Source organism: Leptosomus discolor, chromosome 3 (assembly GCF_034619465.1).
Source record: "Leptosomus discolor isolate bLepDis1 chromosome 3, bLepDis1.hap2, whole genome shotgun sequence".
NCBI lineage: Eukaryota > Metazoa > Chordata > Aves > Leptosomiformes > Leptosomidae > Leptosomus > Leptosomus discolor.
This window is the reverse complement of record NC_141393.1, coordinates 52,484,995-52,508,159: the sequence shown is the minus strand read 5'-3', so window position 1 is coordinate 52,508,159 and position 23,165 is coordinate 52,484,995. Positions and strand designations below refer to the sequence as shown.

At 40.4% G+C, this 23,165-nt stretch overlaps 1 protein-coding gene across 4 annotated transcripts in view; it reads left to right on the top strand.

Moving 5' to 3' along the window:
* The window catches only part of GPBP1L1 (GC-rich promoter binding protein 1 like 1), a 35,075-nt gene extending 12,535 nt beyond the window's left edge, over nucleotides 1–22,540 (top strand). For 2 of the 4 annotated variants that reach the window (XM_086463099.1, XM_086463102.1), the window contains 11 exons: nucleotides 4,080–4,969; nucleotides 5,834–5,948; nucleotides 7,158–7,287; nucleotides 7,646–7,929; nucleotides 10,705–10,777; nucleotides 11,943–12,136; nucleotides 15,987–16,127; nucleotides 19,333–19,491; nucleotides 20,251–20,375; nucleotides 21,260–21,362; nucleotides 21,616–22,540. In XM_086463099.1, the coding sequence (XP_086319225.1) occupies nucleotides 5,889–5,948; nucleotides 7,158–7,287; nucleotides 7,646–7,929; nucleotides 10,705–10,777; nucleotides 11,943–12,136; nucleotides 15,987–16,127; nucleotides 19,333–19,491; nucleotides 20,251–20,375; nucleotides 21,260–21,362; nucleotides 21,616–21,762 (1,416 nt within the window). In that variant the 5' untranslated portion in view covers nucleotides 4,080–4,969; nucleotides 5,834–5,888 and the 3' untranslated portion in view covers nucleotides 21,763–22,540. Of the gene's footprint in view, nucleotides 1–1,154; nucleotides 2,107–3,212; nucleotides 3,280–4,079; nucleotides 4,970–5,833; nucleotides 5,949–7,157; nucleotides 7,288–7,645; nucleotides 7,930–10,704; nucleotides 10,778–11,942; nucleotides 12,137–15,986; nucleotides 16,128–19,332; nucleotides 19,492–20,250; nucleotides 20,376–21,259; nucleotides 21,363–21,615 lie in introns of those variants that run through there. The other 2 variants (XM_086463100.1, XM_086463103.1) reach the window with 2 other exon arrangements.
* The last annotated feature ends 625 nt before the right edge of the window (nucleotides 22,541–23,165 follow it).

The following is a 23,165-nucleotide window of genomic DNA, read 5'->3' as shown; positions in this document are numbered from 1 at the left end:
AGTAAGGATGATTAGAGGTGTTCAGAAAGCTTCCACAAACAATCTGACTTAGCCTGGAAGAGGGATGACTTGATGAATACATACATCATGTATAAAATTATTACGAGTATTATGAAAAACTGAATAGAATGTGGTTGGGCACTTTGGTAGCACAAGAAAACATCCATTTGAATTGAGGCTGACATTTTTATAGCCATGAATTGGCTTTTACACAAAGCACAAGTAAACTGTGCCCCCTCTCATTTGGAAGGCAAAAATGTATAAATGTGTCTAAAACCAAAACAATTCAACAGGTTTACATAGAAGCAGTGACCAGTAATAAACTATAATACAGATGCTGGCTTAAAAGTCTGAGAAAGTATCCTGGGAGCCCTGATGCTAATCACTGTTGTTCTTGAAGGGGTTTTTTTTCCCCTTAAGAATTTATTGTAGGTTGCTGTCAGAGGAGGTAACTGAAAGACTTTGGGTCTTGCCCGTTATGATTTATTTTATATTACTGTTGTCAGTAGTATGGCAGGTTATGGAAGTGGTCTTAGGTAGGTTGAAGGTGTAATGTTGGACAGGGTCCAGAGTGTGTGTGAGAGGAGGCTGTAAAACGTAGCACGTGGGCTAATCCTAGAGACTGAAGGGTTTTGGCAGTAGTATAATTTACCACGTTTCATTGCTTTAACAAAATGTATTGCATTTTAATGACACATCCCTTGTTCTTTTTTGGTAGTACGTGCACAGGAAGGTGATGACTGAAGAGCAGTGTCTGTGTCTATTGAAAGACAGAGCCCACTGCAGGCTGTGTCAGGATATGGTGTATTGGCCTATAGTGTTCGGTACTTTGCTAATGCCAGGACGACAACTTTGGAAGGGCTCAAGACAGGACTTTGGATTTATTAGCTGAAGTGTGCCTTCTGTACATTACCTGAAGTAGTATAGGTGGAGATTAATTTAAGCATCTTGCTTTATTTTACTGCAACCTCAGTGCAGAGCCTCTCAGTAACTGACACCACAGGAGAGATTGTTTCAGAAAAAAGGTTGCAGAAGTATCAGAATACTTGGTAGAAGGTTTGAGATGAGGTCATTCCTTCAACAAATGTAAAGTTTTCAATCAGCAGTGCCTAATTGATGCTAACTGTGCAAGTATGATGTTTGCAAGACTTGGACATCAGTCCAAAATGTCATGTCTAGGGGTTGCACTAGACTGTCTATGTGAGTGTTAGATACTGCTCCTTAATGAGCTGCCCTGGTCGCTGATACTAACAATGATATCAAAATAGCAGGTTAGGAGACTGGACTTTTCTGCAAGATCTTTTCTAAATTTGTGGTTGGAGTTTCACCTTGGTTTTGGTTATGCATGCAGCAGCGCAAGTTTTGCAAACTGTTGTCATGCTTTCCTTTTCCATTTCCTTTTCTGAAGGTACTGGGAATCTTCTTTGTGAAGTGGAACCTGGGTATTGTACTTCTGTGCTGCTTTTATTTTTGTTGTGTGCTTAGACCTAGTTCCTACTTGAAAACTGTAATTCTGTGGTGTTTGCTTATTTAGATACCCTTAAATCCAGGGAACAGTTCTGTTGAGCTTTGCTCTGTTTAGGTCCATTTTTCACATCACTGTGATTCATTCTCAAGGTTCATTAAATCAACTTCTTAAATTATGTGATTTCTGTCAATAGTTTGATGTGGCTTAATTGCTATACAGTGTAGTGGGTTTGCATGGCAAGGTTTTGGTAGCAGGGAGGTTGCAGGGGTGGCTTCTGTGAGAAGCTTCTAGAATCTTCCCCTATGTCCAATAGAGCCAATGCCAGCCGGCTCCAAGACAGACCCGCCGCTGGCCAAGGCTGAGCCCATCAGCAATGGTGGTAGCGGCTCTGTGATAATGTGTTTAAGAAAGGGGAAAAGTTACTGCGCAGGAGCAATTGCAGCCAGAGAGGAGTGAGAATATGTGAGAGAAACAACTGCAGGCGCCAAGGTCAGTGAAGAAGCTGCTCCAGGCAGGAGATTCCCCTGCAACCCATGGTGAAGACCATGGTGAGGCACGTTGTCCCTCTGCAGCCCATGGGAGTCCACAGTGGAGCAGATACCCACCTGCAGCCTGTGGAGGACCACACATCAGAGCAGGTGGGTGCCTGAAGGGCCTGTGACCCTGTGGGAGTTCTGTGCTGGAGTAGGCTCCTGCCAGGGCCTGTGGACTTGTGGCGACAAAGGAGCTCAAGCTGGAGCAGGTTTGCTGGCAGGAGTTGTGACCCTGTGGGGGACCCACACTGGAGCAATTGGTTGCTGAGGGGCTGCACACCATGGAAGGGACCCACGCTGGAGCAGTTCATGAAGAGCTGTAGCCTGTGGGAAGGACTTATGTTGGAGAAGTTCATGGAGGGCTGTCTCCTGTGAGAGGGACCCCACACTGGAGCAGGGGAAGAGTGTGAGGAGTCCTCCTCCTGAGGAGGAAGGAGCGGCAGAAACAACAGTGTGATGAACCGACCGCAACCCCTATTCCCTGTCCTCCTGTGCTGCTTGGGGGGAGGAGGTAGAGAAATCAGGAATAAAGTTAAGCCTGGGAAGAAGGGAGGGGTGGGAGGAAGGTGTTTTTAAGATCTGGTTTTATTTCTCATTACCCTTCTCTGATTTGATTGGTAATAAATTAAGCTAATTTCCCCAAGTTGAGTCTGCTTTGCCTGTGACAGTAATTAGTGAGTGATCTCTCCTTGTCCTTATCTTGACCCACGAGCCTTTTTGTTATGTTTTTCTATCCCCTGTCCAGTTGAGGAAGGGGAGTGATAGAGCAGCTTTGGCGGGCATCTGGTGTCCAGCCAGGGTCAACTCACCACAACAGTTTCTTGTGAAAAGCATATTTATTCAGAAGGTAATGAATCTTATTTAAATATAGTCAACTGCATTGACTTTGTCCCTGTTTTATCTTCTACTTAGTACTCAAATGTTTGGTAGCAGCCTCAGAAGGTCACATCTAAAGGAGTTCTGTACCTGTGCTGAGTTCAGCATGATAGAAAGACTGTTCTGTCTGCTGCAGATGTTTCAACATGTTCCTGTGCACACTGAAAAATTAGCCTTTAATGTAAAACCAGGCCTTGATAGGTTAGCACTTCTGTTGTTTGCAGTGTGTGATGCTTACTAGCTTGTGGTACAGGGTGGAATGCTTGTAAAGTTCCCAGGTCAGTACTGTGTATGGCCATGTCCACTCTGGTTTTGCCTCAGCTTGACTGGTAGTTTGTAGGGGTTGTGAGACTGCTTGCTGTTATTCAACCTCCAGAAATGTCATCATGGCTCACAGCTTAGGTACGAAACCTTTTTTTCCTCTTTCCAAACTGCCCTACACAACAATAACATCTAGTTCCAGAAAGAAGAAAATTGTATGAAAATGGGGGATTTCATTAAAGTGAATAACCAAAGGGATAAAAAGGTCATATTTGATAAGTCAAATATAAAAGCATAATAAGGCATGCCTAAAGGGATCCTGAAAAACAACTGATGATGTGAAAACTGTAGTAAAACTTTTCAGATGTTTCAAGAGCAGTAAACCTATCTGTTCACTTCTGGTTAGGTAAGATGGTTCAAGGAAAAAGAGACCGTAACAGAAAAACTCCTTTTATTTTTTTGTTGTTGATATTTTCTGTGGAGGATTTGTCTCTTGAGAGGGAAGTCTGGCTGTATTGGAGCAGGTGAGCAATGATGTGGACACATAGAGGACATGAGGCACAGGGAATGGTCAAGCCTATCTGTGGCCTGAAGTCGCATTATTATTTTAGCAGCAGGTTTTAAAATTGCTATGAAATGTGGAATCTCTTTCATCAGCTGTGTGTAGTTTCTTCACTCTTCCCTTTATTCTGATTCAGCTTGTTTATATTGCCCTTTTGTAAACTAAATCTGGGAAGTGATCATTTAAAAGCAAAAATGCCCTTTTTCAGGGACTTTTTTAAAAAATTAGATTATTTCAGGTTTTATTTTGATCAGAGATCAAATAGCTTTTAACACTTGCACATAATTGCTCAGTTTCTCCTTCTGTTCTTCCCTCTAGTCATACTTTGTCATGTTTAATGCCACTTGTATTGATGGGGATTTTTTGGTTTTTTTTATAGTGACTACAGTTCCTGTCTCACCTCTTTGATGGAAGAGGACTATGACCCAGAAGTGAACTCTCCACTGTAGAACAAGAAGCTCTTGTGGAATAATTTGTGTCACTTTAAAAGCAGCACCCAGTCTACAAAAAATAGAGTAGAAGAGATTATTTTTGGACCTGGCATTTTTTTGTTCATGTGACCTATGTTTCAGCATGTAAATGGTGAAAAAGGGGGAGATAAACATTTGTGCCTGCTTTTGAGCTTTTTATCAAGTAGCGCTTAGCTCTGTGGAGCATTAACCAAGTTACGTGAAGACCAGAATATATCCTAACTTTCATTTTTTTAAATACTATACCTTTTTTTAGCAGATGTATGTGATAAAAATGAAGTTTATATTTTAAGAGCACTTGGGCAGATGCTTCGTCTTTAGATCTCAGCATTTGGGGCAAACGTTTTTATGTAACATTGTCCTTTTTCCAGAGCGTTCAGGTTGGTCTGCTGCAGATCATGACTTATCCAGCAGACTTGAGTGTATCTGTTCAGTATTAACCATGGTGTTGCTCTGAATGTTGTCATGCAGACTTGACAAACCTTTTTGTAATGTAAAGGCTGAATTCTGTACTACCACGACTGGGGGAAATTTAATGAGGTGAACGTGGTCGTGGCTTTTTTTTTTAAATATAAATCCTTCTTAGGTATTTTTTTGTAGTGAGAGTGCAAAGAGAGGTTAAAATGAGCAGCTGAGGGGTAGAAGGGCACAGTTGGCACGAAGTGCGGCCTCTCGTGCTCAGCTTTGAGACGCACTACTGCCTCAAGGCTGGACTTACAGCATACTGGAGAAGGAGAGAACCCGAAGGTCAGTGAAGCACAGAAACTGAGGACATTGGACTACAGAGGCCAAACTCAGAGTAAGTGATCATATATACTTTTTCTTTGCTTATATAGTGTTGACTTGTTCGTAGATAAACTTGAAAAATAAAGCAAAATGGTAAACTGGAGAATTTTCCACAAAAAAGGCAGAATGCAGTTACACAGAGCAATAATGAAATTTTCATCATTTTGAGCAGTGGAAATTGCTACGACATGTTGAAGAGAACAATGCAGTTCCAGATTCCTCAGTGAGATGCTACAGCTGGTCTTCAGTTAACTTCTGTTAAGATCCTTCAACCAGCTTGTGTTCTGTTCCTAACCATTTGGTTTCTTAGCTATGAAAGCAGTTTCAGCATAGGATATTCCCTGGTGCATGCAAGTTGGTGGATCTGGATACTATTTTAAGTTGGAGGCGCACGAGCTGGCATACGGTTGTCTTTAAGGTCTCCAGTCTGCTGTCAATGTCTTATCACCACCAGTCTGGTCGTATTTGATTTACAGCTTCTGGAATAAAATATGCAGTGATCACCCCTGAGTAGACTATGATCCAATGAGCAGTGAAGGAACGTACCCCAGATTCTGTCATGTCTTGATTTACACATCTATGCATTGTATGGCTTTTGTATGCTGGCTGTTCTCTTTTCTGCCCACCTCCACACCCATCCTGCCATGAACTTCATGTGTGTGTTAACTGTAAACAGGAAGTAACTGGGAATGTTTAAGTTCTTACCTGTTTTGGTCAGAGGAACAAAGTCATCAGGAAAAAAAATGCTCAAGTGTAGTATGAAAAACAGCAGCACTTTTCCCCGCCTATTCATATAGGCCAAGCTTTGGGAAATGAATTGTATTATTATTTCAGTTTGGAAAAGATGACAGTCAGGGAATGTTCTTTTCTTTTATAGATCCTGGCCATGAGGTTTGATGCCTCATTTTATTGAAGGGAGACACTGGACCTAAATGGCGCAGCATGACTTTGTTCCTGCCTGGCTTAACTTCTCAACGCCACAGTCAACCAAGGTAACATTAGTACAGGTCACTTCCTTTTACAGCTGTGACAATAATAAAAAGCAAAAAATTGCCCCAGTGTTTCATTGACCTTAAAATGTTTAATTTTAACTACTTTTGTGTTTTTAAAGAAGGCTTTTGAAAACTTACTATGGTGAAAATAATTTTTTTCCCTTTGTTTCAACAAATGTATCCCTTTTATTTCGGAGGAGGGACAACACTTGCATTCAGACATGGAAGTAGTTCTGTGTCTTTGTGCTGAGACTTGAGTGAGATCCCAAGTAGAAGATCATTAAAGAAATGGCCCTAAGTCTGTGGAGGTCAAGGCTTGAGCTGCCGCTTATAATTCAGAATATAATTTGGGTTTGATTTATGAAAATAATCTGACCCTTGCTGAGTATTAGGTTGATAATAAGCCTCTGAACTCTAGCTCCAGACTTAGAAATACTCATTATTTTTTTGCAGCCTTAAAATGAGGGCAGTTTGCCTGTCACCTTCTTTCTAAAACTGGTTCCAGAAGAAGCTTATGTTGACCCAGGAAGTCTGTTTTAGGACTTTAATAATTTGTGTTACTTGTGCATGGCGGTGGAGAAAAACATTTTAATAGCAAACCAGATCATGATGGACAACTCTAATGAACAAGAAAGAATGTAACTTTCACCTTCATGCTTAATGTGAGGAGGCAAAAATAATTTCAGGATATTTTGATCCATTTAAAACAAACTAGATTTTTTTTATAAACGAGGGAAAGTGAGGAGTAAAAGATTCTCTAGAATCTTAATGCTAGAAGCATTAATGCTTTTTACAGCATGATAGTTGTTTCAGTCCAAAAGTGCCTTAACTTACTTGATTGTCTCTGAGTTTTAATCAGACTGATTGGACCCCCCATTGCTATCTGCTCTTCTGACTTTAGAGGGAGTGAGTGAATGAGCATCTGTGCATCACAGAATTTCTTAAATGAATTTTGCAGAAAGTGTGTGTTTGCAAACGCTTCTGGTAATATGTTAGGTTCTGTCTGATTCTGGGTAAGATACATGGATTTGTGTGCCATTCTGATCAGGTTCACGTAATTGTTGGCGTCATTAGCTAAGCAATGCTGATAGGGGAGCAGTACCAGAATCTGGGGGTTTCTTTTCAATTAATGAGGTGTCACCGTTGGACTGGCTGGCTCCTGAACTGCCCTAATGAATGCTTCGTTACATCACTTTTTACTTCCTGCAGTCCCCTGCAGCCACCTTTGAGAAACATGGAGAACATCTTCCACGGGGAGAGGGCCGCTTTGGGGTGAGCCGTAGGAGACACAACTCTTCTGATGGATTTTTCAATAATGGGCCCCTCCGAACTGCGGGAGGTGAGTAGGAAGGATCAGAGTGCAGCAAACATTTTGGAGTATTCTACAGAACGAAGAATTCAGCAGAATATAAATGATGTTTTCCAAAACCGTACCTTTTCAAAACATCCTGTGAGAAACTTGTGCTATTCTCTTCTCCCATGCCGTGTGCTCAGGCCTTAAGGGTTTTCGGTAGTAGCTGTATGCGCATTGTGTAGCTTGGTTTGTTTTCTGATATAATCACACAGTGGCTTAATAAGTTTGACCTAGTAGTTAGTTAGTGAACGCTGACTTAACAACAAGAAAAACAGCCTGATATTTCCAGTATTCTGCACGGTGTTGACTTTTTTTATTTGCATACTTATCTCCTTTTGTTTAGACTGCTGGCATCAGCCGTCCCTTCTCCGCCATGATTCTGTAGATTCTGGTGTTTCTAAAGGAGGTCATGTTGGGCTTTCTGGCAGTCAGCCTGGCTGGCATGGTCCCTCACGGGGCCATGATGGTGTGAACCAGCGTGGTGGAGGAGGAACTGGAGTTCATCGCCACTGGAATGGCAACTTCCATTCTCGGAAAAGTTCCGCCTTTCAAGAAAAGCTGCCTGTTGATTCCAGGGAAGAGAAGAAGGAAGATAAAGAGCAGTTGCAATTTGAGGAAGAAGACTTTGTAAGTGTGTAGCTTCTCACTAGGAGCGGCAGCTGTGAGAAGTGGCTTTTCAGATCTCATTTTAATTAGCATTGATAGGTGGCAAGGACCTAGAGTTGCATTCCATTCCATGTTTGAGATCACAACAGACTTAACAAAATTATTCCAGTGCTGACAGGATGCTAATTGGTACCCAGAGTCCTCAGGATTTGGCAACCTGTTGGATTATGGGGTTTGGTGCATTACTGTATTTTGCTAAGTGGTTACTGTGAACAGAAGACAGCGTTGTAACACACAAGCCAGATCTTGAGCGAAACCCGTAAGGTGAAGGAAAGTAGTTGTATTGACTTCGTGGCTTTGCTTACAAAGCCTTTTTTTTTTTTTTTTTTTCTCCTAAGTACATCTGTTCAGCTTATCTTTGGTCTCCCTGCTGTTACTGTCTCTTGCGTTCCGGTACATGTTGGTGTTTGTGATAACCTTCCCAAGTTTGTTCATGATGTGCTTAGACCTTTGCAACCATCTGTCTTGATTCTTCTGGAATAGTATTTTATTACCAGAGATATTTTCCTATTTCTTTGTTAATCTGGGGATCAGGGTTTCTTGAGCCATTTCTTCCAATCAGTTATCTCCAATTCATCAACTTCTTATCCAGCCTTCTGGTTCATGCGGCATTATCAGTACAATAGTCTCTTACATCCTGGCTCTATTTTTACTGGAATGTCTTTAGTTTTCCAAACTTTACCAAATAGTACTGGGACTTACGTCTTTCATCCTTAATATGTGCGTTCCATGATGCTTTGAGAGATATGCACCTTTTCTGCTCTCTCTTTCCAATTTAATTTTTTTCTCCTGTCTCATGATGAGGATTTTATTGTTATCAGACCATATATTTTGCTGTTTGCATCTTGTTTCTTGATCTCTCTAGGCTCTTGACAAGTGAAATGAGGTCAATATTGTCTGTAAGGCTTTGTTAACTCAGTCCCTTCACCTAACGCCATTCCTCTGACTTCGTCTTCAGTGCTAAAGCCATTGTTGCCTCCAGTAATGAGAATTTCTAGTGATAGTGTGCACACTTGAGTGTATCACCATCTTGAGGTTTTTGCTCTCTTATTCAGCTTTTTCTCTCCAAAAGGCTGTTTACAGCTGAAATTGTTGTGGCAGTTTGATGGCACTGCTTCTATTCAGGAAGTGAGGAGTTGGAGTAAGATGTATGAAAGCCCACAGTTGCTTCAGGTGAAAGTCTAGAGTCTACATTTAAATTGCCACAGGAGCCAGTTTGATTTAAGCTGCTGGGTTTTTTCAGTGAAGTCCCTGGGGAGTGGTTGCATGCTCTTGTTCAACTGCTTCTGCTGGGAATGGTAGCCTGCATCACAGGGTGGTTAACACCTGGAGCACAGTGATAAAGCTTGTGTGTAGATTTCAGTTAATCTGATCTCTCAAGAATACTTGTAATTCAGGATTTCTATAAGCTTGTTCTTTAGACTGTCAACAGCCTGTTGAAATGGAGAAAGTTAATGAAACGTTTGCAACTGTACTGTTGTGGTCTGTCTTGGTGTCTTTCTTCCATGGACTTCTTCATTCTCTTCTTCAGTGCCTTGATGTGTGCCTTTCCCTCACTACATGGCTGTTACTTCTGTAATTACTTCCCCAAATTACTTTTTTTTTTTTTAAGATGGTAATACCACACACTGTCTAGTAGGAAGCTTTGCTAAATAATTTGGGTATTGTCTTTGCCATAGTGGTGAAACTGATGTATACTGTGATTAAGTATGTAGCTGTTAGGCCTGTGTGGCTGATGATGGCAACATTTTTCCTGGAAGGTCTGCAAAACAGGCTGTTAGACTAAGTTCTCCTGTGGTGGGAGCACCCTTACTATAAAACTGACCTGTAACTAAAAAATGAAGCACTGAAACAGAGGAATTTCTAGGGTCTGAGGCAGGAATTTATGCTATGGTGTGACATTTTTTCGTAAGTCTTATAGAACAGGAATGCCTACTATTTCAGAAGCTCATTATTAGAGACTTACACTGTCACCATAGTTACCAACATGTGAAGGATTCATTAAAAAGAGGAAAAAGATGGCTTTATTTTGAACTGAAGTTATTTGGGACGGGGAAGAGGAATAGCTGATCAGGAACACTTGTCGTTGAATGCTGACACTTTCTGTACCCCGTTTTGAGCTTGGGCATGTCATTAGTGGTTCCACTAAGTTGAATTCTGATACTGAATCAAAGGTAAGTGCAGAGAGCACTGAGTCTATGTGCACTGTTGTCCTGGAAAGTGGAATCTATAGCTTGACATAAATTTACATGTAGCTTCCTTGTCTGTAAATGTATATGTATTCATTATTCCTTTACATTAGGAGCCTAGTATTGCTGTTGTTTGGTATTTTTAATTGGTTAATGCATAATTATTGTATAAAAATATTTGGGAAATTAGACTAGATACTTCAGATACCGTTTATGTGGATTCTGTTTTGTATTTTGAGCTGCTGATTAAATACCTGAACCTTTTTTATGTGTGTATTGGTTGGTGGAATCTACTTGTGTAGTAGAAAGACTAGGGGGCCTATCCTGAACCCTCTGATAGTTCTGTTGGAAATACAGCAGAAGCCAAGGAGAGTACAAACTTGATTTTTAGATGTCTTGTGACAAAGCGCTCTCTTCTAATTCAGGTGTTGTTCAAAGAAATCTACCTGTACTCTGGGTTCCTAGAAGCATAGTGTTACATTAATACTGATATTTTTTTGTTGTATGCAATATAAATTATGTACTCATTTGCATTGTCTTTTTACAGCCGTCTTTGAATCCAGAAGCTGGAAGACACAACAACCAGAACAAACCTTTAGGGACACCTTCTGGAGTATGGGGTAGGTAAAGGTGATTACATCACTGTACAGAATGCTGAAGCAGAAAGTTGTAACCGATGTTTAAATGCTAGTTTTTTCACTCAAAAAGATCTCAAGGACTTCAGTGAAACAGATAGTTTGCAGCTTTCTTTCCTTTGTTGTTTTCCTCAAACAATCTTCACTAATCTTGACCTTTTTGCCTACTTGAAACTGTGCTCATCTTGTCATAAAAAAAACCTGCTGGTGGCGGTAACATCACCGTTCTGCGTTTGCTTCCTGTCTTAACTGTGGTTACAGTGTCATGCAGACATCACTTGGGTAAGGGCAGAGCAGATTTGAGTGAGCTAGACGTTAGTTCCCGACTTGTGATCTTCATATTAGAAAGACAGCAAAACTGTCATAGTTCTGTGATTCGGATTTATTTCATATTTCTTTAAACTCAGAACAGGCTTGCTTTTGAGACTGTGGTATGCAAATCTATGCCTTTAAAAAAAAAAAGTGAAACTACCAGTTCTAGCAACTAAATACAGATTTGTTTATCTCTATTTTAAATGTAGCTGGATTAGTTGGGTTAGATAGATACTGTAAATAGTACAGATACACAAAAAAAAAATCAAAAACACTTCTTGAATACAATCCAGTACTATGGCTTTTTGCACATTTGTCAGGTAGCTATTGTTCTGCTCAAAAAATAATGGCAATTCGCATTTATGGGTCTTTTAGCAGTTTATATTATTACTGTTGTTAAATTATTCTGCTCTTGCAAATGTGTTGATTTGACCTAAGAAATACTAATTGTACTGGTTCGTAAAAGCACTGTCTTTTGAGTTATGCAAAGTATTTTTGCTGTGCTGTTGAATTAACAAAGCTGATCTGTGATTGCTCAAAAAAAAGCTAATATACCTTTGGATTCTTGAAGTATAATGGAAAGCTGTTAGCTGATGCCGCTGTAGGATTTTCCCTTCAGTGTCAAGGGAGCTGTTGTGGTTAAATGAAAAAAGATTGGACTTTGATATCCTTATCCAGTATCTTTGATCAAAGCTGAAACAAAGGAACAGCTGATAGCAGACTCAGAATTGGATGTGTAGCATCTAAAATTGAGAGGGGAGAAACTGGAGCAGTATACTGAAGCTATTAAGAAATGGAACATTTGTATCTCAGAATCTCTCTTGGTTTATTTTTACAGAAAATCCCCCTAGTGCCAAGCAACCTACCAAGATGCTGGTCATCAAAAAGGTTTCAAAAGAGGATCCTGCTGCTGCCTTCTCAGCTGCATTTACATCACCTGTTTCTCACCTGGCAAATGGCAACAAAGCCACCACCATTGTCCCAAGTGTCTACAAAAATCTGGTTCCTAAACCTGCAGCTCCTCCTTCCAAGGTACAGGGGTTTCCAGCAAAGTTAGTGAAATGCAGATCAAGGGAGAACTCTCTCCCTTGGCAAGGGAATCAGTCCGCTAGCAAATAGTAGGAGTTGGAATCCAGTAGTTTCTGGGATAGTGGTCTTTACAGTAGATGTCTATGTTCTACTAAAATTGTTGTTCCCTGTTAAAATGCTGTTTGGTCTTGTCCGTACAAGAGAGAACTAGCCTTTCTTCTGACTGTACTAACATCTATCTGAATGGGTGTGTTCTCATGCATTAGACAAATCCTTACCTTAATTAGACAAAACAAGCAATGCTAGAGAAATGGAATGTGTGTGAGGATGTGCTTGAATTGTTCATTTAATTGTTCACATGACTACCTTGAAAAATCTTTATTCGGTTACAATACTTGGATGTGTGTAAAACACAGTTGAGGCTAAAATCAGATTAGGTTGTAACATCCTGCAATTTAGCTCTAATTTAGCTGAGCCTTAAAGGCAACCTGGAAGAGTAATGGGGTTTGTGCTATAACTCTTTCAGTAAAAGAAATACAGGAATGTTGAAAAAACAATCAGTTTTTTAGTTCTAGGCTTTATCTTGCCTTTTTTTCCAGAGAATCTACATGTATAGATGCCTAGAAACTTTATAGGATTGGTAGCGAAAGTATTTAAGAAGTTAAAGAAAATTATTGGCTAGCTTTTCCTTTAAAAAAGCTTCCAAATACTTTGAGTTCTAAAATTTGCTGATTACTGATGTTGGCTGTGACCTTCCAAAAAGTCTTCCCTGTGATTAGAGTAGATCAGTCTTACACACTTCAAAAATAAAAGCAAAATAGGAAAGATTAACAACTTTTTTTGTAAGAAAGCAAATTTAGAGCTTTTTTCCTTTTGTAAGTTTCTCTTAATTCAGGCTAAATTCTGCTAACTACAGGAAAAATCCTGATGGTTAAGATGTTTATCAAATAATCTTGTGTAAACCCTTAATTTGACAACTGATCTCCTTCTTGGCGAGATGGGATAAATCGGCCCGTTATTAATAAGTTTTTCATTCCACATACAGTTTTCGGTCTATGTACGTATTTGTTTAGAATAGTTAAACAAGCTGCAGCTTCTCATGGATACGGAGGGTGCTGTGGCTTTTATTTTTGCTTGTACAGCTTGATTGATATATATGTATATATAGTCTTACCTGGTGTTAGTCTGGATGTTTTGAGTGGTCTTTAAAACAAAAAGCCAAAGAGACAGTTTCTGTCCAGACTGTTAGATTGTCTCTTTGATTACTTCAAAGTAAACAGAATTTTAGTGAACCGGAATGCATACAGCTTTTCTGTCTTGGCTACTGTGATGTGCAAAGATAACTTGCAAGGTCTGAAAGTTAGTGCTGTACCAACTATGGAGATTGAGATGTGCTTCTGAAAGCTATGTAAATATCTGTTGTTACTGCTGGTTGTGGTATACCTGTTACTTGAAATCATAGAATTTAGACATAAAAAAATCTGTTTATCCGTTATTCCTTGCTCTGCAGTCACTGTTGTATTTGTTTTGGCCACTTCTGAAGCCCATGGTCAGAGGTTTTTCATTAAATCTGTCTAGAAGAGCTCAAAGTTGGAATAATCTCTTTAATTTGTATAGATAATTTGAAAAATATGATCTGTTTTTCTGAAACAGCCTTGTGACTGTGCTGTGGAAGTTCAGCTTACATCAAAAATGTTAGGGCTTTTTTGTTGGCTTGTTTTAGATGTTACGTAGTGCTCATTTGCATTCCAGATTGTGTATCTGTATTTAAGTCAGAGATTATGGCAATATGTAGTGCTAGCTGCCTAAATTGTGTTTAATGAAGTATTTACTGTACTGAACCAGTTGGTAAGCCTGGATTACCCCTGGATTCGTACCTGAAGTATTACAGTATTGATAACACATGAAAAGCTATTTGACTAGTGGAGAAGGTATTGACCTTTGTTATGTAGCCCGGGAGATCAGTCTTGTTAAGCAGGATACAAGTATGTACTTGGTGATTTAGATACTAATTTTTAAGTGTGTGTGCATTGACATGGTGCTGTGCTTGTTCGGGGAATACGGTGCTCCTCAGCGGTGGGGGTTGTAACAGGGAAGAATTGTCTGTTGATGTCATCAACAGCGCGTTTGTTAATGAATGGTGACCATTAGCAAAGCTAAAAGGTGGGATATCAGCATATCCTTAGCCAGAAAAACTGTGTGCACGATGCCTCTTTTTAAAGGTACAGGCCTAAAGCAGCTCTGGTGGGATGCATTATTCTGAAGACTTCTAGAAAGTTGTACAGAAATTGCAGTGCATAAAGTATTAGAGGGGTGAAAACATTCCTTTTGACAAAGTCAACGGTATTGGAAAGCTGTCACAGGCAAACTGAATGAAAAATGGTTTTGTTCTACCAAGTAAGTTGAAAGAAAGAGAACTGGTGGCAGTGAAGGAAGTGCATTCTTTCTTGGCTAATTGAGATGGCTAATTGCTTACAGTCAAGCAATCCATGGTCATAATCTGCAAACGAGTCCTTTTGATATTAATCTGTAGTTGTGCTTGAATCTAGTAGCCTCCCTAGGAAAGCAATAGGGATCTGTCTAAACTCCCCTTTGTTGAAGCTGGGAGAACAACAATGAGCAGCTAAGAGCTGGGTACCTAAACAGTGCGACCACCGGATCTGCAGAGAGAAACTCTCTGTTGTAGTAATTCTACACCCTAATTTTAGTACCAGGTAATATTGTGCAGATCAGGGTGTTTTCTGGGTTTGAAGGGGATGTTTGGAATGTGTGCTGTGAATGCAGTTATCCATTCAATAATGTGGACTGCTCTTGTTTTTAAGTTGGAGTGGAAGAGTAATGCTGACGGCCTCCCCTACTGATTTATTTATTTAAAAATTAATAGAATGACCCAATGGAGAGTGAGAGAGTACTGAAATGATGGCTTCTGCTCTCATTGCTTGCAAATGCAAGATCTCTTGCCTCTCAGATTTAACTGGATCCCACTTGTGCATGAGTTATTTTGCTAATGATTTGAAGTTGGCTTTAGAAGTCTAATGGGTCAAAGGAAGTAGTGTGTTTTAATGCTCCGAGAGTTGTATTTCTCACGCTACTTGATACAAGTTTCCTGTTAGGATCCTTTCTGTAAAGAGTCACTTCACAGTGTTTGCCCTTGGTTGATAAGGGAGACTCAAGAATAACATTCCAAGTAACGAAAACTTACCTTGAATTCTTTGCTTTTCAGCCAAATAGCCAGTGTGTTTGAAGGGATACTGCAGAAAGTGTCCAGAGCAAAACAGCAAGAGCTCATGCACTTCAATAAACTGGCTGCTTTTTCTTATTTTCTTTTTTTTTTTGGTGGTGTTGCTAAATTAGTGCAATGGTGAATGTTTTCAGAGCCCTAGGAGATAAATCATTTGCATTCTCAGTCTGGACAGAAATAGTCCTTGATGTGCTTCTCCCCCACACGGGAAGTTGCTCTCGAGCAATACAGACCTTTCCTTTGTGGCATACAGGGTTCCCATATGAAATGTTAATTTAATTGGGATTTTTTACTTTCCATCTGTGGGTGGCTGTAAGATGCATTGCATTACTTGGTGATTCCAACTAATGAAGAGCAGTGAAGGATTTTCTCTTTGAGCTCTAATGGTGTTTTATTGGAGGAAGGTGCCCATGAAGCAGAATTCTGTGTGGTTTGGGAAAAACAGAAGACAGGGAAAAAATAATGGATGTCAAGGTAAACTTAAGACTGTTCTTGGAGAGGGAGGGAAAAAGAAACAGCCAACATAATGTTTATTTGTTATACTAGTCGCAAGCAACCCGTTCTTGTGCGTTACAATTTACTGTCCAGTATTTTGTGTTCTCTTCAATATAGCCAAGTCCATGGAAAGCCAACAGAAATGAACATAAACCAGGCTCACTTTCCTCCAGCCGTGACTCTGCCTTTACCAGTCCAGTGTCTGTAACCAAACCAGCGGTACTGGCGAGTGGCTCAGTCCTCACCTCTCCCAAAGAGGTAAGGGTTGGGTTTGGGGATAGGGTGGGAACTTTTACCACTATCACCTACTATTGCTTAAACACGATAAGGTCCTCTCTGTACATGGTACCTACCTTTGCACCCTTGAAGAATGACTCACTTGTACATTCTTAGCCTATTCTGCCACATCTCTGATACACTAAAAGAAATAAAAATGTGGTTTACCCAGATGTAAAGACACTGGTGAACACCAATGTGTCCAAACGTATTAGAATTTCCCTCCAATATAATAATTAAAAAAAATCTAATGCTTTAAATAATGTTGCATAACTAGACATGCGTAGACTTGGTGTTACCAGAGTGCAGATACCAAGAACTGATGTGAATAGATAGGAAAATTGATTCCCATGCTTTCTTCAGTATGGGAAAAGAAAGGGAAGGAGGGTGATCTGCCTTATTTCCTTTCTATAGAACACCACCAGAAGCAATGAGCTCCGAGGGGGTTGAGGGAGTTTAGTATGTGTACGTGTGTCTTCTGCTGCAGTGTCTGTTTTTAATTTTGGTGTTGGAAGGAGGTAATCTGCTGGGGTAGAAACTGCCTTATCTCTGGTTTTGGTGTGAAGTATGGAGAGAACCTTGGAATGTAAGTCTGTTAACATTTCAGCAGTAACTGTGACATAACACATTTTGGCCAGCATTCCTATGCTTCGCTTCATAGCTTGTATACAAAATGCTGGTTTGGACCTTGAAATTCCACAAAGCTTAATAGAAAAGTGGCACTGAATAACTTTTCTCCGCACCTGGGAATCAAAATTCAGCAGGTTTGTGATCACATGTAAAAAGAACAGGAATAAAACTGACTGTGATAAATGACATATTCACAGAATTTTAAATGAGTGTGTTTGTGTTTCAGGTGTAACAGTGGTTGGGGTTTTTTTTCTAATTGTGCCTTTGTCCCATTCCTTTACAGATCTTACTTCTAAAATAAGACCTTTGTCATCTTTACGATTCTCTGCTTTGCAGGCTTTACTTTGCAGCAGCCTGTACTTTTCTGCTTTAGCCACTGCTGAGCATAAAAGCAGTCACCAAAAGCAATGGTTAACAAGCACGCACCTGTTACTGACAAAGAGATCTTACGCTCTATTCCTTTCCTTTACCTTGCTTTTATCTGTTCTTAGACAGTCCTTTGTGCTTCTGACAGCTTTCCTTTTTGTGTCATGCACAGCACAATATGGACACCTTTACAGCATAAATATGTGAATTTAAATAGGCTTTCACCTCCAGGTAGGTAGCAAGATGGGCATTCACTTTATATCACACAGTAGTAACACAAGTTGTCTCCTTCACCCACACCCAGCCCCCCAGGAAGGTCTTCCCTGAAACTTTGGTCAGCAGAGATGTTGGGTACTAATCTGACAGCAGGAGTAGGCAGCTGGGTTTTCCCCAGAACGAGCAGTACTTCCTTGAATGCTTCTTGTATTGCCAGAATCAATCAGCTGAACAAAAAGGGCTTAAAAATTCTTCGCAACTGAATGGAACATTTGTAATACGTTTTTCTTTGAATCCATTGGAGACTTGCAGTATGGAAACAAAGGACCACAGCCAGTAAATACTGCTGTAATCCTAGCTCCCCAGGCCTGCTACAAGTAATCTCTGCCTTTTTATTTCTGAAATGGGGATAATGCACTAGCAAAGGGCTCAAGTGGAGTATTCCAAATTACCAGAAGACATCCAACTTTTAGTCTCCGGTGTTTATTGTTACCTTCCAGCACTGCAGTCAAACTAGTTACCATGTTGAGAGCTTAATTTCATTACTCTTTATCCTAATATTCACAGTCACTTGTTAAGTCTGCTGCAATTGCTGGTTTGTTCCTTACTGTATTGAATTAGGCAAAACTTGAAAAGGCCACCCGAGAAAAGTTTGCTGTAAGGCATTACTTTCAGGAGGCACTTCCCTGAAAGGCATTATTTCACACCAGTGTTTCATGTGCAGCAGGCATTAGAAATATAAGCTGCAGTTGCCACCTTGTTTTTTGTTTTGCTAAATATTTTATTTCCTTTGATCTTTGCTCAGAGCACTGTATGATAAAAATAGCTTGCAAAGGAGTTTAATTTTGAAGAGCCTGAATTTGCAACCTTCCCACCCTAGCTTAAAAAAAAAAGCACTACAGACTTCAGGAAATTTTACACTAATATTGAGGGGGGAAAAAAATCAAAGCGAGTAAGTGAAGGAAAGCAGTAGTTTTGCATGCAAGATTCTAGTGTCAGGTGTCCATGTTGATGACTAAATTCCTCATTGTCTTAGAGCAGCCAGACCTTAACTCCTTATATGAGCAGAAGGTTAAGATATCAGGAACTTTCATGTAACATGTTCTTAGATGTCTCTTGTATGTCCAGTCAAAATGATGGAACCAGATTAAATTGAAAGCTCATCTTCCTTAGCAATGTTTTTATTGCAGTATCGTGGCTGAGGTACTGCTAATCTGCAAACTGTTGTGCCTTACACCTGTTTCACGTGTTTGAGATAGTTAAGAAAGCTTAAACACTGTGGAAGAGTGTGGGAGGTTACCTTGGGTTCATGAATTGAGCTGAGCAGATTTGCCACAGGCTCCAGGGTTGTCTGTGACTGCTCCACACTGTCTCATCTGGGCTGTGAGTGTACGTAGCAAGGAATTGGCAGCATGCTCTCCAGGGGAGGATACTGAGATTGTGGTTACCTATTTCGCATCCAGTTGTGGTTAGTTAAGGATGTGACCACTCCCTGAAAGGAGATTGCCCCCCATAGCTTAATTTCAGGGTAGAGTTTGTCAGGATGGCTTCAGGTGCAACTTTGAACTGAGCCTAATCTCCTTAACTCTTTAATTTTTGGGGGGGTAAGAGTCCTGCATGAAGTTCTTTGCCTTAATATTCTGTTGTAGGCTCCAGCATTGCTTGAGAGTTGCATTGCTGAGGAACAAAATGAACGTTTTCATGGCCGTGTGAGTTGACTCCTAGGGGAAGAAAAACATTAAGAGCTGATAATGATAGGTGGGAGGACAATGTGCTGGTGAGGGAAGAAGTGAATGTGCAACACCACTCAATATTTTGATGGGAATTTGACATTAGATTTTCTTTTTTTTGAGGAGTTAAGAGCCAGCCAAAGAACTGATGGGTGTTTAAAAGGTGTAAGCACAGACACTGAAGAGGGCCCCATCTTGGCAGCAATACAGCTTGAAAGTCTCTATATTCTGCCTTCCTTGTCTAGAGTCCTTCCAGCACCACCCCTCCCATCGAGATCTGCTCTTCACGCTTGACGAAGCTGATGCGCCGTACCACTGATAAAAAGAGCGAATTCCTGAAGGCACTGAAGGATGATAGGAATGGGGAGATAACAGAGAACAGGGAGTGTGACAAGCTGGATGATGTAAGATCACTGTCCTTACTGTGTATATATGTATGACATTATATATTTAAGGAGTTGGGTACTAGAAAAAAACCAGAGCAATGTGTATAATTCAGGGTGTAGAGGAGGAAAGAATGACTTCCATTGGTCTGGCACACGTGCCAGCAGAAGTAGCACACAGCACCATGATGAGGGGAGATACATAACATGCTGAAATGCAAATGGATAAGTAATAATGTGGTGGATGGGAAGGTCACAGATGGTGAAGGTAATCTAGATTTTGGCAAGGATTCTCTAAGGAGTGGAACAATACCATATTTTGACATCTTAATTTGCTTTCAAACTTCCTTGTTGAACTACATCCACAGGAAGGTTGAGTTCGTGCCTGTGAAAGGTGCAGGGTAGTGGCTCAAGCCTGAGAGGCTTGGACCAGACTTCTAAATGTATAGGTCTGTGATTTAACGTGTACGTAAAGGCTGTCCTCGGGAGTATTTCATTCTCACAGTTTTCTTACCCTCACTCTGAAGCCACTGATGGTGGCTTTGTAATGCCAGCATTTACTCCCTTAACACGCAAGTGCCATCTGCCAGATGTTGTTCGTACAGTATTGTCACAGCCAGGTGGAAGTTGCTTTCAACCATTTTTGGTCCGGGCTTTGTAAAAAACACCGACTCAAGGTGAAAGGCTTTTCTTTACTTCCAGAAGCAGGAGCTTGAGCTTGGAACTGTGCTATTGTCATGGTCTGTGCAAGCGCACTTTGATGCTTTTATTTTTCTTTAGATGGAGAGCAACAGCACACCAGAACCAAAGGAAAACTGGGAAGAGAACTGCCATCAGAATGGCCTTTCTCTCCCTTTGCCAGAGGAGGGAGAAAACCTCTCTCATTCATTGGAGGCGGAACACAGGTGAGTAAACGGCAAAATGAAGTCTCTGGAGTAAAGGAGGGCAAGTCCTTGAGCTGTGTGAGGAAACTTTCACAGAGAAGCCTCTGGGAAGCAGCAGTAGCTTTGTGAGTACTGAGCTAGAGGTGTGTGGGCTTTGTGACTAGTGCTGGGCTGGGTGGAGCATTACTGAAAATAAAACAAGACACAGATGACAGCTGAGCCAAGACTTTGCCAAGGTCTATAATTAAATTCCTGCGCTCCTCTAGTGCCACATCCCTGTGTGTTAATGCTGCCTGGATATTTACTTGCCCACGCTAGAGGTGAGCACAAACCTCATGTGATTGTGGGTAATTTACAAGCAGGTGTCCTAAATGGAATGGTCTGAAGGCTGGAGATACGCCCTCACATGGGCACACCACTTTGCACTTAAAATACTCCTGTGCTGCTTTAAATAATGTAAAAGTCAGGGAGAGTTAAGAAAATACTTGCCTAGTGTCTCAGCCTGCATCTTGGTTCAGTAAGCAAGCAGTGTGTGAGCGTCTGGTGTAAGCAGATAGTAAGTTTTAGGAGAATCCCGAGCTGTGATACTGTTTTGATTGCCTCATGTCCTTTTTCAGTGTCCTTGGGTAGAATTTCAAATCTCTGCCTTGCTTTCCTTCTGCCAATCTAGTTATTTACCCATTGTACAGGACTGCTGATGATTAAATATTTGCAAAAGACACTTAGTATTAAAAATGTTGGATAAACATGAAGCATTGTTGAAGTGATCTCTGATATAGAAGATTCCCTGGTGAATTGGGAGTGATTTAATACAAAACCTTGTGCTTCATGGACAAAATGTTCTCTCTTTTGCCATTGTTTCCTTGCTTAATTCCCATGACCCTTTTATTTTCTCTGCAAATCAGGTTATTGAAAGAAATGGGATGGCAGGAATATCCTGAAAATGATGAGAACTATCTTCCCCTCACGGAGGATGAGCTCAAAGAGTTCCAAATTAAATCAGAGCAGGTATGTTTACAGCTCTTGCCACATATGACTGCTCTTTTCCTCCTCCCTTCTCATGCACAGGTCTTCTGAGGTGTAATTCTTAAGGATGTTGGAGAAGACAAAGAATTGAAGTGAGACTGTGGTGCAACTGACTCTGCGTTATCTGTGCAGAGCATGTGTGTGCAGTTAAATGTGTAAATTGTGTCCACAGATGGTTAGTGACAGTTACTCTCAGCACTTTTGCTTGTTTTAAAACTTGCTTTCATTCCTACAGCGAAGAAGAAATGGATTTGGGAAGAATGGATTTCTTCAGGGCCGCGGCTCCAGCCTGTTGTTCCACTGGAGAAGCACTTTTAAGACAAAGATTGAGGACTCAGACACAGAAACTAGTAGCAGCGAAACGTCAGATGACGATGCCTGAAAGTGGGCACAAGAAAACTAAAATAAATAAAACCAACCCAATAAACTCAGTTCATAGTTCAACATGTGTTTGGGGTTGTATAAACTAAACAGTTTATTCTGTCTCCAGTCTGTTCAGTTTTTTCTTTTGTTGTTGATACTTCATGCACAAGGGAAATAATTGTATCCCAAAGAAGAGAGAAATTGGCTTCTTTAGCTTTTTCTTTTGGTTTTGCCCTAATGCTTAATAGAAGTTTGTGCAGCTAGCAAATTTTGACAGAAATCCCTTGTGGGGCAGTGCACAAGTTCAGTCTTGTAAGCAGGATACAAGTGGCTGACTGATCTTTGCAACAACAAGCTTCTAACAGTGCCGCCCGCATTACATAATGCCGTGCGGTAACAGTGTGCTAAAACAATCATTGTCAATGACAAAATGGCTATTGAAGTTCTAATTATGTTAAATTAATGCTAATAACATGAATTTTTTATTTTATTTTATTTTTTTTTGGCGGCTCGGGGAGCTTCATCACTTAACCAGGCGTTTGTGGTTTTCTTTTTTTGGGTACAGCTGTAAAATATTTGGATATAGGAATTGTTTGTGTTCTTCTTCTTGCAGCCTTGATATTCAGGGTGGATTGTAAAATATAAATTTTTTGTGAGATTTCAAAGATTAAGATTATTTTGATAACATTATTTACAGATTTAAAAAAGTGACTATCACATTGAGTCTGTATGAGGGGGAAAAACTACTGCATCAAAAATAACTAACTTGGAATAAATATTTTGCATCAGTTTGCCAATTCTAATTGTCGTTCTTATGTAAGAAAAGCTTTCCTCTTAAAGGGACCTGCAACTTTGGGGATTTAATAGCACTGGGGATAAAGAGTTTCTTCTCCCGCTGTGTTTTTCCACTTGGCAAACATTGCTGTAGCACTCAGACTGCAGGAGCTAAACTCTTCCTTTAAGAAGGGAGAGGGAGAACAACGGTGAGATGACAGCCCATGTTTGGTTTTTTTAAAAAAAAAAAAAAAAAAATTCGAATTATCTTCCACTGAAGCAGTTTGCTTTTTTTTTTCCGCTTCATACAAAATCGTGAAGCTCGACTGGTCGGTGTCACTTGTTCCTAGTGCAATGCTGCTGTTTATGTTCACAACGTGGCAAGGGAATGTCTGAATCCAAAGCTGTTTTCATTGAAATCTTTTTTAAAAATTCATGAAAACATTTCTATTAGATTAAAAAGGATTTTACAAACAACTCGGTTGTGGCCTAAGCTATTTCAGTGTCTGTTTTAAGTTCAGCTTGTACACAAACGTGTTGGATTGGAAAGTATTCGCACGGTGGTGCACTGTTTGCAAGTGGGTTGGAGGGAATTGCACATTGAGTACGAAACCCTGGTCTTGCTGACCTGGGGCAATTTCACCTGAG